Source organism: Purpureocillium lilacinum (assembly GCF_023168085.1).
Source record: "Purpureocillium lilacinum CBS 284.36 DNA, scaffold_1, whole genome shotgun sequence".
Lineage (NCBI taxonomy): Eukaryota > Fungi > Ascomycota > Sordariomycetes > Hypocreales > Ophiocordycipitaceae > Purpureocillium > Purpureocillium lilacinum.
In genome coordinates, this window is record NW_027072111.1 from 1812952 (window position 1) to 1825328 (window position 12377).

Sequence of the window (12377 nt, forward strand, 5' to 3'; positions counted from 1 at the left end):
CGTTACCATGGACTCGGTCTGCGGAGGTAGCGGCGGCGTCTTCGACAAGGTACCTCCGATCCCAGAGGAAATTGTCAAGAAATCTAGTAAGTTTGCCTCAATCGCAACTTCACTCTGTTACATCGTCTAACTGGAACAAAGTCGTTGCTATGGTTGTCTTTGGAGATCCCACTCACACACCTAACGTGACATACAACACGGGAAGCAGCATTAATTCTGGGGTCCGTTGCCACTCAGCTGGAGACAGACGCGCATGCGCAGCTAATTGTTCACTCAGTTCTTTGAGAGGTCGAATGCCTCAATCGAAACTTGCGAGCGGTACTCCTCTCGTCTTATCAGCTATTGCGACACGGGTGACACATTCTGCGACAGCGGCGACATCCCGAGCGTCCATACGTCCTACATCAAACTATATGGCGACAAAGTGATTAAATATGTTGTCGACAGGTACAACTCAGCGTCAAACAACAACACGAGCCAGAGCAGTACCAGCATGCCAGGTAGCGCCACAGGAACCTCTACCGACGCAGCTTCTTCAACGACGGCAGCCACTGCGACCGACAACAATCGCGCGACAGCAACATCGGCCGGACCATCGTCTGCAGTCGACACCACTACAGCAAGTGCAGTTAGTTCGGCTGTGTCGAGCGTTGCGACAGCGAGCGGCACGGCGAACACCACTAGCTCTCCGAGTCCTTCGGTGGTACACAGCGGATCATCTAGACTGGAGGCTGTTTCGGCACTGCGCATGGCCTTGATCGCAATGGGGCTTCTTGTGTGGGGAATGATGGCTCAGGGCTAGCCATATTTTTCGGCTCAATAATCTGTTGGATGACCGGGAGCGTGAGCAGTGTATATAATCGCGTTTTAGATGAATGCCCCTTGGATGCCGTTTCTCACCTCGATCGGCTCTCCACAGACGTAAATCGCTACCAGGGGCTTGCGCGCCGTTTAACATGGGTGATTTTAGTCCACTACATGCTCAAGTCATACAGCCACTGCACTGGCTACCTCCAGTCTCAATGTTATGACGGTTGTGTGGAACGTAACGGACTCTGTCCTGACGCATCTAGCATGGTTGTGACACGGAAACCCAGATTGACCGCTCAGAGGCTGAGAGCTCGTCGGAGATAAAGCGGACCAAATACACGCCATGCGCCTAGTCTCCTGGGCAAAAGTCAAACAATTTGTCAGACCGCCCGTCGACCAGTCTTCAAACGACTATCTAGATGTGCATGGCTCCCTTCCACACCTTACATCATAGAGCCCGTCAAGGTCCATGACATCCTGGCGGGAGTCGCCTTTGACCCAATCATATATACCAAGGGCCACGGTCGCAGACTGATGAAAGTAAGCGGAATACTTGACGTGCCACCGCCTTCATCTCTCGTGTGGCTTGTCAAACGTTTCGCGCAATCGAGCTGCACCCTTGATGCGGGGGCTGTTGCCAAACCACGACGATGATCTCTTCACAGTCGCTCATCTTTTGCATCACACCACGCAGCTTCGCAGTCTGACTATTCTAGCGCTATTGTTTGCACGACCGTGTAACTCTTCGAGGGAGGTGAAGGCCTGTTCCTTCTATTTCGCGTTCGATGCCTACTTGGGTCAAATCCGGAACCTTAATCTGATCCCTGCCACCCGGCCGTGTCTTGGAAGCCCGACATATTGCGGCCCCGTCTTTTGCACGGCGTCATGAATGGGCATTGAAAGCGGACAGAACTTATTAAGCATGAACTCAATTGGGCGAGAAGGCGCGCTGCCGAGCTCGGTAGGAGCCGAACTAAACGTTGTTGCGACGAACGGTCAAATCTTGTTCGGCTAGTTCGACCCTAGCGCTAGAAACAAAGATTGATGCCTTTCACGGCACTCGGGAGAGCTCCGGGTTGCGACACAACATGCTGAACCCTGAACGGAAAGCTCGGCGAAGTCCATAGCTGTGATGGAATGTTCAGTAATTGCAGAAAAAACTCACACTGCCTTGAGACGGCTTTGAGACAGCGGAGTGCAAGTGGGGACCAGGACCACAGCAGCACTCCTTGTGAAATACGGCGGCTGTGAACCACTGACAGCACCCAACTCATCCGGCATTCCTGCAAAACGAAACGGGCGCAGTGGCCGTCTATGCTTGCCGCGCCAGTAGACCAACTGCACAAAAAAGGATCCTGATAGACGTAAACGAGCACGTTGAGGCTTGGTTCGTTGACGTCCCTGATAGTCAATGAAGACGCCGCACCTCGTCGAAACTGGGCCTCTGTGCCGTCTGCTTGAAACTTAAAGAGGCGCTTGTAGCAGACTCGCTCTTGGCAGCTTTTCAAGTGTCGAGTCGCTAACCCCAATGCGCCTGTAGCCAGAAGCCTCCTGCTATCCCAAGCCTTGAGAGCCCTGCTATGACAGCAAAGCCCGGCTCAAAACTCCGGCCATGGAAATCGTGCCAGACTCTAGCGTCGTCCTAAACATGTAAGGTTTTCGGTTGAAGTCCCTTCCCGTCCCGTCAACCCGTCCAGCCGGTTCTCCAGGTACGTGATTGCTTCAGCCATGACATGAAGTGGGTCAGTCCCGCTGTCCACCACAACGGGTGCTGTTGGAACATGGTATTCACTGACCAAGCGGACTGGACAGTTAATTCGGAACCTACTGTATCGGGATAGTAGAAAGGATACCAACGTTCCAAATCTTATCAAACAAACTTCTCCATGGCCGAAGCGGCCGGTGTCCGCCGCGAGTGTTAAGTGTACCAAATCCACTGAGCTGCACGGGTTATAAGACGGTCGCCCACGCCCAGAATAATTTTGTGGGTGGACTGTTTTCTGCTTGACAATTCCCATTGGGGTGCAATTTTGTCAGGTAACATCGACGACTTCGAAATGACGCCTCTCGCGCTCCAGCTCAGCCTCCTCGTCCTGGCTCTTTCTCTCGCCCCCACCCTAGGGTCACCGCGAGGGAACCAAGTACGCCATAACCCCCATGATGACGGGGACCACCATGACCATTCGCATGCTTGGTCTACCGAAACTGTAACCGCTACAACTTTGATCTCTACAACCACATGCACGGATGATATCCCGGCCTCGACGTCGACAGCGGAGGATACTGAGTCGCCATGCCCAACGTCAAACACTTGGCACGAGTCGGTGACCTCGCAGACGTCAGAGGCCATCCATTCATCCACATCATCGGAACCGGTTCCTCCAACGTCCCAGAGTTGGCCATCGTCGGAAACCTGGCACCCGCCCACATCGTCAGGTGTGGTGCCCCCAGTTTCGCCGACTTCGCCGACTTCGCCAACTGAGCCTACGGCGCCCACATCACCAACTGAGCCCACTGCGCCAACTTCGCAAAAGTCGCAGACTTCGGAGACCTCGCCGACTTCGCAGACAACTCAATCACGTACAACTTCGCCTACAACTTCTGAAGCGATTGTTCCAACATCGTCCTCGTCCGCAACGACGCCCTCAACCACCAACACGCAGACGTCAACATCATCGTCAACATCGCAGACGTCGCCGACTTCGCAGAGCTCTGAGACATCTCAAACATCTCAAACATCTCAGACTTCGCAGACCTCGCAGACGACCCAGTCACCTACGACTTCAGAGGCAATCGTTCCAACATCGTCATCCACGACTTCGTCGTCCACGAGCTCGTCATCCACAAGCTCATCGTCTTCGACCTCATCGTCTTCGACCTCATCGTCTACAACTTCATCTTCCACAACATCTCCCACAACCTCATCCACAACCACATCGCCCACGACGTCATCCACAACTTCGTCGTCGACAAGCTCATCGTCGACGACTACATCGCCGACAACGTCATCACAGGCCGTAATCCCAACACCGTCGTCTACCACAACCTCATCATCGTCAACCTCCTCAACCTCCTCTACAACGTCGTCTACATCAACAACGTCGTCGACGTCAACAACCTCCTCGACATCAACAACTTCCTCGACCTCCTCCACGACCTCGTCGTCACCGACCTCAACGTCGTCCACAACGTCGCCAACGACTAGCATGACAACGACGTCCATGACGAGTACAACCTTGACCACTTCCGTCACATCGTCAACCTCAACATCGAGTCCTTTGCCGGATTGTCCGACTTGCAACCCTCAGCAGGGCCAAAACCACTGCGACGTCACCACTTCGTGCATTATCCTGGGTGATAAGTATCGCTGTGCATGCCGGCCAGGTTACAAGGACGGACCTTCAAACTCGTATCGGGTCGAGTATCCTGGGTATGGATACTTGGTATTTGTCCCGCAGAATACTCCCTGTAATACCCTGTGCGACTACCAGCTAGGGAATCCGGCAGGGCTATGCAGAGATGTGACGCTTGCGGAGCTGGCTTGCAACGAGTAGTGGCTACTTGCATTATTTCGCATCATTAGATGGACACATACGAGAGTTTACATACGGCTATTGCCACTTAGATATACGAAGTCTTGAAGTAAACCACCTTGGTGTGCTAGCACTAATGAACCGTGATAAAGGCTTCATCGGAATAGTCTCAGTGCTCTATGAGCTGATTGCTTGAGTGGGGAGGTGGGGCAGCTTCGGTGGGCAGCAACACGGAGCAAATACAGGCGCCCCAATCCAGGTGTCGGAGCCCGCCTGTCCCCGCTCAAAGGGCGTGAGCGCTGTCGATGCCAGGGAACGAAATACGTCCTGGCAATGAGTCAAGATGTAAACAGAAACACATCAAAGCTTTGCGATCTTAGTTGCAACCGGATCTATCACCGGACCAAAGGCGACTGTTTCTGCAACACCACCCTGCTACCAGCTCCATATTCTTGGTTCTCGGCTACAGTACCTCCGATCTCATGAGTTCGCTTCGTCAGCCGCCCGAAACGGGGCAAAGCTCAACGCTGGGCATCCGGATCGGAGCCCTCGCCCCTCTCAGCCGACCGGGCTGGATCGACGCCGGCAGGCATCTTCTAGCGGGACTCGAATTGGCGGTGGAAGAGGTCAACAATTCCGGCGGTGTCTCAGGGAAGCCGCTCGAGCTCCTAGTCAGAGATACGGCCGCCGACGCGACGAAGGCTGCTGCGGCCGTAGACGAATTGGCCGGTCTAGGTGTGGTCGCCCTCGCCGGCGAGTATCACAGCGTCGTCGCGCGCGCAGTCGCGGCAAGGGCTGATGCCATCGGCCTGCCATATCTCTGCTCGTCTGCCGTCCTCGATCAACTCACTGAGCAGCCGACAAACTGGGTCGCGCGTCTCGCTCCCGCGCAAAGCCACTGTTGGAGTGTGTACGCCGATTACCTCCTGAGCGCGGGCCATAGCACCGTCGCCATTGCCGCTGACCCAACGAGCGTCTATTGGGCATCGGGGACGCGCATCTTGCGGGAACGCCTCACATCTCGCGGCGGCACGGTCATCGTGCTGAATGTTCGCGAACTCACACCGAAGGCCATGTGCGATGAGCTGACCCGGGGAGAGAATCGGGCGACCGCTGTACTCCTTCTGGTCAGCCAGTCAAGCACTGCGTCTGAGATTGTTGAGGCTGTCAGTGGCGATGAGCGCCTCACCGGCACCTTCATGGGTGCTCCCGCCGGACAGCCCGAGCTGGCCGATTGGGCGATGGCCTTTGGCAAACACGATGGCACTGCGACGCCGTTCCTTCGCTATATGCCTGAAAGCCTTGGCCATCGCGGAGCACGCGTCGAGGCCGCTCTTCGTGAGAAGCTGACCGAGGCTCCGTCTTTTGTCGCTTTCGAAGGCTACGATACAATTCTTGTTCTCGCCGAGTTGCTTCGTACCCACGGCACGGATCGGACAGACAATCCTCCTGCTTGGTCAGATATCGCTGTTGACGGATCTCGGGGGCACATTAGCTTCTCGCGCATTCCCGGCATCAGTGTCTGGCAGTGGGCCTGGCCCCCCATCGAGGTTGTCGATCGGGATCCTGCGCAGCCTGACCGCTTCCGGACCCTGCATATGGCTTAAGCGATAAGGCTTCTGCGTGTTCATTCATCATCTGCTTTGGTATAGAACGTAAGAATTGACGGCGAATGCCCTCTTATGTTGTCCACGATATGCTCTCATGCAGCGCTGTACAACGCAATTGTCTATTTTGTGGCGTTGCCTCTCCGGAGTCTCCTCTATGATGCCAGTTCAGTACTAATACAGCAGGTACTTCTTGCGCTTCTCCCGGAACTGCTCGAGTCTGGGCGTCCAAGCCTTGCGGACCTGATCCGGCGTCCACCCCTTCTCGAGACCCTCCCTCACCAGCGGCGACCCGGTCAAGACGTCAATGTCGTAGAGAGTCTTGGAGCTGCCGCTGAAGATCCAGTGGAACGCTCCCGTCGTCGGCGCATCGCCCGTGGTGTTGCTGACCGTGAACAGCTTCCTGGCCGCGTACAGCAGGTTTACGCCGATGAACGGCGCGTCGAACTCGGCGTAGTCGCGGTCGTTGCGCAGGTCCGTCATGTACGTTTGCAGCCCGCACGCCGTCTGGGTGTCGTACTTGCTCGTTGTCGGGACGAAGCACTGGAAGCGGTAGTCCGTGTGCGGGACCTTGAGGGAGCGCATCTCCGTGACCCACGACTCGTTGGCCCAGGGCGCGCCCAGGAGCTCAAACGGCCGGGTGGTGCCGCGGCCCTCGGACAAGCTCGTGCCCTCGAACATGCATGTTCCCGGGTACAGCATCGCCGTGTCGGGCGTCGGCATATTGGGTGACGGGAACACCCACGGGAGGCCCGTCTCAGCAAAGGTCATGCCGCGCTTCCATCCGCGCATCTTCACGACAGAGAGGTCCTTGAGGTCCGATCCGTTGGCCGCCTGCTTGATCCAACCCTCGCCCACGAACATGCGGGCAAGCTCACCAACGGTCATGCCGTGAGCCTGCGCGATGGGTCGTCGTCCTACGTACGACGTGATGAAGCTGTCGTTGAGAACGGGGCCGTGAGCATCGAGACCCGTGATGGGGTTCGGGCGGTCGATGACAACGAAACTGATGTTCGTCGACGCCGCGGCAACCATGGTGTCGTACATGGCCCAGATGTCTGTCGCGGTCAGTCAGCATTCGACTCAACATAAACCCAGCGCTGCCTCGAGTTGGGTTGTTGTCAACATACAGGTGTAGAAACGCGCGCCCACATCCTGGATGTCGTACACAATCGTGTCCGCCCCAGACTCGTGGATATATCCCACGAGCGTGGAGACATTCACGTTGTACGCGTCGTACACGGTGAGGCCCGTCTTGGGGTCCTTGAACGTGGCCTCGCCGCCGCCGTTCTGGGACGTGCCTCGGAAGCCGTGCTCCGGGCCCATGACGCCGGCAATGTCGACCTTCTTGGACTCAAACATGACGTCCACGCCGAGGTCGAGCTCGGGCGTAACGCCCGTGGGGTTGCTGAGGATGAGCACCTTGCGTCCGGACAACTGCTTGTAGTTGGAGTCGATGAGCACGTCGAGACCCGTCTTGACGACAGGCTTGGTCGCCGTGACCGCGGCCGCCGCGAGGGCGAAAATCCCGAGAGTCTTCATGTTGCTTGCTCCTCGTTGCGGTGTTGCAGCTCAAGGTGCAGATCCAACGGGTCAAGCTCTAGCGGGACACTGGCTGCTGTATATCCTTTTCGCGGAGACCCCAGAGCTTCCGGGGCTCCTGCTTACGTCCGGAGAAATCCCCAATATTCCCCGCAAACCGCTTGTCCGATTGGAGTCCAAACGACGTCAATCCCGGAGCCATGTAACGTTCCTGGGGCGCCACCCGGCAGGGTCCCTCGGCGCCGTCCGGCTCCCCGGGACAAAAGGTGGAGCCCGGCCGCCGTAATTCCCGCCGCCTTTAGCCGACTTGCACGGCTTTTCCGATGCGACTGGCGGCGGCGCACCAACACCGAAGTCGCTGTCAGCACCATGCTGGTTCGTTTCAGTCTATTCTCCATCAGGATTCAGGAACTCGAATCATCCTGCACGACCGTCTGCATCGCCCACAGGCGCGAGTACTTTCCACCCCACTCCAGCAGCTCCCTGTGACTTCCCCGTTCGATGATCCTCCCTCCATCCACCACGAGAATCACATCTGCGTTCACAATCGTGCTCAGACGATGGGCTATTGTGAAGACCGTGCGGTCTCTGCTCAGTTCGCGGATAGCTGCCTGTACCGCCACCTCGGTGTCCGAATCCACCGAGCTCGTCGCCTCGTCCAGGACCACAATCTGCGGCCGTCGGAGCATCACCCGCGCAATGGCCAATCGCTGCAGCTCGCCTCCGGATAACCGAACGCCACGCTCTCCGAGTCGCGTGTTGTACCCCTCAGGGAACTTCATAATCTGATGGTGGATACGCGCCGCCTTGCACGCCTCGACGACATCGGCCTCGGTGGCCCCAGGGCGGGCGTAGATGACGTTCTCCATAATGGTCTGGTCAAACACCGACGGATCTTGCGGCACGGCGCCCAGGCTCTCGCGGAGGCTGTCGAGCGTCACGTCGCGCACGTCTTGCCCGTCGATGACGATGCTGCCGCTTGTAACGTCGTAGAAACGATACAGGAGCTTGAGCGTCGTCGACTTTCCCCCGCCAGTCTCACCGACCAGCGCAATGGACTGACCCGCCTCCGCGGTAAAAGACATGTCCTGGATTATGGGTCGATCCGGCCCATACGAGAAGTTGACGTCCCTGAACTCGACACGGCCGCCTTTCCAATGGAGCGGCTGGGCCCCTGGCCGATCCCGCACCGAAGGTTTCGTTTGGAGGAGCTGGTACAACCACTCCGCGTCGATTATGTGCGATGCCGCTTCTCTGACCGACCAAGACAAGGACGTCATTGGAGACCGAACGGCGTCCCAGTATGAGATGAGGAACACGAAGCTGCCCAGACTGGTCGTCCCTTTGGCGACGCGCATTGCAACAACCGAAGCGGCCGCGAGCTCGCCGAGCGTCATGATGAACCCCTCGCCGAGACCCACGAACTCGAACCCGTCGAGTAGCTTTCGCAACGCCGTGGTCTGGTTCGCTATTGCCTGCGAGAAGCGGTCCAGCTCGAACGCGGCCCTGTTGTGGTACGCCACCGTCTGCCAATTGGTGATGGCGTCGTAAAGTGTCTCGCTCTCGGCGCGAGAGGCTTCATTGAGCCCTCGCTCGCGTTTCATGACCATCGAATTGCCCTTGTACGCGAAGTAAGTGTGCGTCATGGCCGTCGCGATTATGATGAACCCCATGGTTGCGTCAAACACCGACGTGAGGTACACGATGGCGACGAAGAAGTCAATGACGATTGGCGCAATGCCAAAGGCACTGTTGAGAACGCTGCTCAAGTTGCTTCCCTGCTCGATAGCCTTGGCGACGCGACCCGAGCTCTTGCCTGTGTGGTAATCCATAGAAAGGCTCATAACATGTGCAAAAGCCCTCTCGGTGAGTCTTCGGTACGAAAATTGCGAGATGCGTGTCGAGGCCATGGATCGAAGAGTCCCAGTTGTGCTCGAGACAGGAAATTGCAGGGCACACCAGACAGCAAGCGCTTGCCACGGGACACGACCACTGCCAGCCATTTCGCCAAGCGATTCAGTCAAGATCCCGAGCTGGCGCGGAATCATGAGGGTGAGGGCGCGGTCGATCAGCATGCATAACCCGGAGACGACGAGCCATAATTGCGTCGGGCGGTGGCGGTAAGGGATGATGTAGGGAACAAAGATGAGGAAGCTTCGCAAATAACCGAGCCAGCCACCGCTTTCCTCGAGTCGCTTCTGCTGCATGTCTTTCATCTCTTGCTCGCCGTCGTCGTCCTCATCGCCCGATGCGTCCTCGTTCGTGTCTTCGTTTTCGCCCCTCTCGGCGTCCGGAATAGAGCCATATGCCGTCGCAGAGCTTGAGTCAGAGTCATGTACGGTGGTATTGCCGCTTAACAAACCGCGAGTCTCCTCCGTGGTCCCCGACTCGCCTGTTGTGCTACTTCGAACGCAGCAGCACCCATAGATGAAGGCAGCAAGCAGGATGAAGACCCGAGTCGCGTGAACACACAGAGTCGCGATGTCCCAGGGGCTATCGAGCGACAGGGCTCTCGCCGTGAGGCCGAACAATGCAGCGTCTACCGCAATCCCGGCTGTCCAGGCAAGTAGATGGGCGGGCCAACATGGTGCCGTGCTCTCGAGCAGCAGAACGCTGATGCTTGCCCAGACAAGGATGGACGTCAGGGCATATATCTGTCCGGTCAGCTCGCTGCAGCAATGAAATCGGTGAGAAATATCGCCGTACCGGACTGCCTTTGACCAGTGACTCTTCTGGCCCGAGTTGAGTCCTGACCGCGTGCAACACCGCTTCGGCAATCTACCTCAAACCATCAGCACAGACCTCGGCTCGCCGTGCCGCGACAGACTGTTGGCACTCACAAAGGTTATGCACACAGCGGGGGACGCCCATTCAAGCCTGGCGCGCGCTGCCTTGGTCGTGCTGTAGCTCCGTCGCTTGCTCTTGGTTGTGAACAGTAGCCTGACCGTGGGCAGCGTCGCGAATACCATTGCAATGGCAGCGGGGCAGGCAATTTGGAGCACCTCAAGCAGCGCATTGTGAGGGCGTGGGGATTTGTTGTCCATGATGGGCGAGCCAGATGGGACTGGCGGCTTCGCGGCGCATCGACGAGCAGAACCGCGATGTTTGGGCCCTTGGGTGCTTTTATGCTGCAAGGCAGACGGGCACAGCGACTGACAGGGTTGCTGCCTATCCGACCCTTGCACCAAGGCGGCAGCTGCCTAAGATGACAGTGGGTGGCTAGTCCGCGTCGCTGATGGGCACTTGCAGCGAAAACGACGTGGTGAGGATGACTGCTTTTGCCGTGGAACGACTGCGCCCTGCCCTTTTTCGCGCTGCTGTGCAATTACATGGTGCCACTGGTGATTGAGATGCAAAGTCTTGACCCCTGCTTCGGGGCAGTGTGCTGCCCGGGGACCCGTGACGAGGCGCGACTGGGCCGTCAGCGTCAACACGAGGCCACACGCCGGCCATGTTCCGTTGGAGCAACAGAACTGCACGCGCCCTGGACCGGCAGTCAATGACTCCAGATGTAGCCAAGGATGCGGGTACAATCTCCGCAGGCTCCGCGCCCTACTTGCTGCGGCATCATCAAGGAGCACGCCTTGGCTGGGACACTCCGATCTCGAGCATCAATTGTCACCGGAGTCCGGACCAGCCACAGAGCCTCGACCTTCGCCAAGATTCGCGTCACACAGCCGCTGAGGTAGGCCCCGGTAGCCAACGCACCATCTCGTGGTACCCACATCACCAAGAGCCGTTGATCGACATGGATCCACTAGTACCGAGACCCCTGTTCGCTGTTGGGCTTCCCAAGTTCCCACTGTCATCAGTGGTTCAACTCTCATACTGTACATGGGCAAGCAGAGTGCCAGTCAGTGTGAGAAACCACCTGGTACATTTCGTATGTCAGGGCATCTTGGCACCGCAGCGGCGCTACCAGGCTCCGCGACAACATCCAGACTCCCCAACGAGCACAGAGACAGGGCTAATTCCTCGCAATTGCGCCGTCCGACATGTACCGCTGCCTTGGCTCTTGACAGTCGGGATTTGCCGAATACGGACACCACGGCCGCAGGGTAGTTGCCCTCGTTACCGCGTCATGAACCGCGCGTCACAGTGTGTTCAACTCACCTTCTACTACGGGCCTGCGGTGAGATCATGTCGGAGAACAGAGGAGCCACACGATGAGTTTGCAGCAAGTCAGACTCTTGCGATCTAGATAAAGGGTGAAATGGGGGCGCAGAATAACAGGCCAAAGCTGCGCATGTACAACCGCCCCATGCTTCATGTGAGGCCGAGCTGATTGCCGAGATATGGTTAGCCGATGTGCCACAGATATGCCTATTCGGGACTGTTCATGAAGTGGAACACTGCCCTTGCCGCCCAGTGCTTGCGTCTAGTGCATGTCGACGATGTTGTCCTCGGGATTTCAAGTCCTCGCGCTGAAGCCTAATGGAATCATCTCGTGTTGCAGACCCGCGGCCAGACTAGATTACATGTGTCGCCCTGGAAGAACACGTGGCAGTCCGAGGCACAGCACAGGGCGTGGGAAGACGAACAACGGGATCGAGGCAAAGGCTGTGAGCATACGCAACGGTGACGGCCACAACACCTGTGCTTCGACAGAGATTTCCGTAGGCTGTCGCTTCAAGTTGTAGGTGGTCACTCAGTATCAATACGAAGAATTGCCCGCGCATCGCCCATACTGTGTATTTCACTTGCACCTTCACAGCACGTATATGGAAATACACCCCCTGGCACTTGCGTCACCAGCCTCGTGCAAGCGCTCATGCACCGCTTCGCAACGCTTTGAGGCGTCGCTCGCTCCATCGAGGCACCTACCCTCTCAACAAAGATGAAACCCTTTGCCAAGCCATCCCTGATGAACCCCCCAACCACGCAT

At 57.3% G+C, this 12377-nt stretch overlaps 4 protein-coding genes across 4 annotated transcripts; 2 read left to right on the forward strand and 2 right to left on the reverse strand.

The window, feature by feature from the left end:
- Nucleotides 1–2997: 2997 nt before the first annotated feature.
- On the forward strand, nucleotides 2998–4015 carry PLICBS_000271 (uncharacterized protein; the record flags this gene model as incomplete). Its single annotated transcript, XM_065599569.1, has 2 exons — nucleotides 2998–3004; nucleotides 3564–4015. The coding sequence occupies 2 exons, from the start codon at nucleotides 2998–3000 to the stop codon at nucleotides 4013–4015; spliced, it is 459 nt and encodes a 152-aa protein (XP_065455641.1).
- An 810-nt stretch (nucleotides 4016–4825) lies between these two features.
- PLICBS_000272 (uncharacterized protein) lies at nucleotides 4826–5950 on the forward strand (the record flags this gene model as incomplete). Its single annotated transcript, XM_018318743.2, has 1 exon — nucleotides 4826–5950. The coding sequence occupies one exon, from the start codon at nucleotides 4826–4828 to the stop codon at nucleotides 5948–5950; it is 1125 nt and encodes a 374-aa protein (XP_018184268.2).
- A 174-nt stretch (nucleotides 5951–6124) lies between these two features.
- PLICBS_000273 (uncharacterized protein) lies at nucleotides 6125–7492 on the reverse strand (the record flags this gene model as incomplete). The annotated part of the gene is made up of 2 exons (XM_018318742.2): nucleotides 6125–7008; nucleotides 7081–7492. 2 exons carry the CDS (start codon nucleotides 7490–7492, stop codon nucleotides 6125–6127), a joined length of 1296 nt encoding a protein of 431 aa, XP_018184267.2.
- A 404-nt stretch (nucleotides 7493–7896) lies between these two features.
- PLICBS_000274 (uncharacterized protein) lies at nucleotides 7897–10536 on the reverse strand (the record flags this gene model as incomplete). Its single annotated transcript, XM_065599570.1, has 3 exons — nucleotides 7897–10146; nucleotides 10214–10270; nucleotides 10333–10536. The coding sequence occupies 3 exons, from the start codon at nucleotides 10534–10536 to the stop codon at nucleotides 7897–7899; spliced, it is 2511 nt and encodes an 836-aa protein (XP_065455642.1).
- Nucleotides 10537–12377: the final 1841 nt, after the last annotated feature.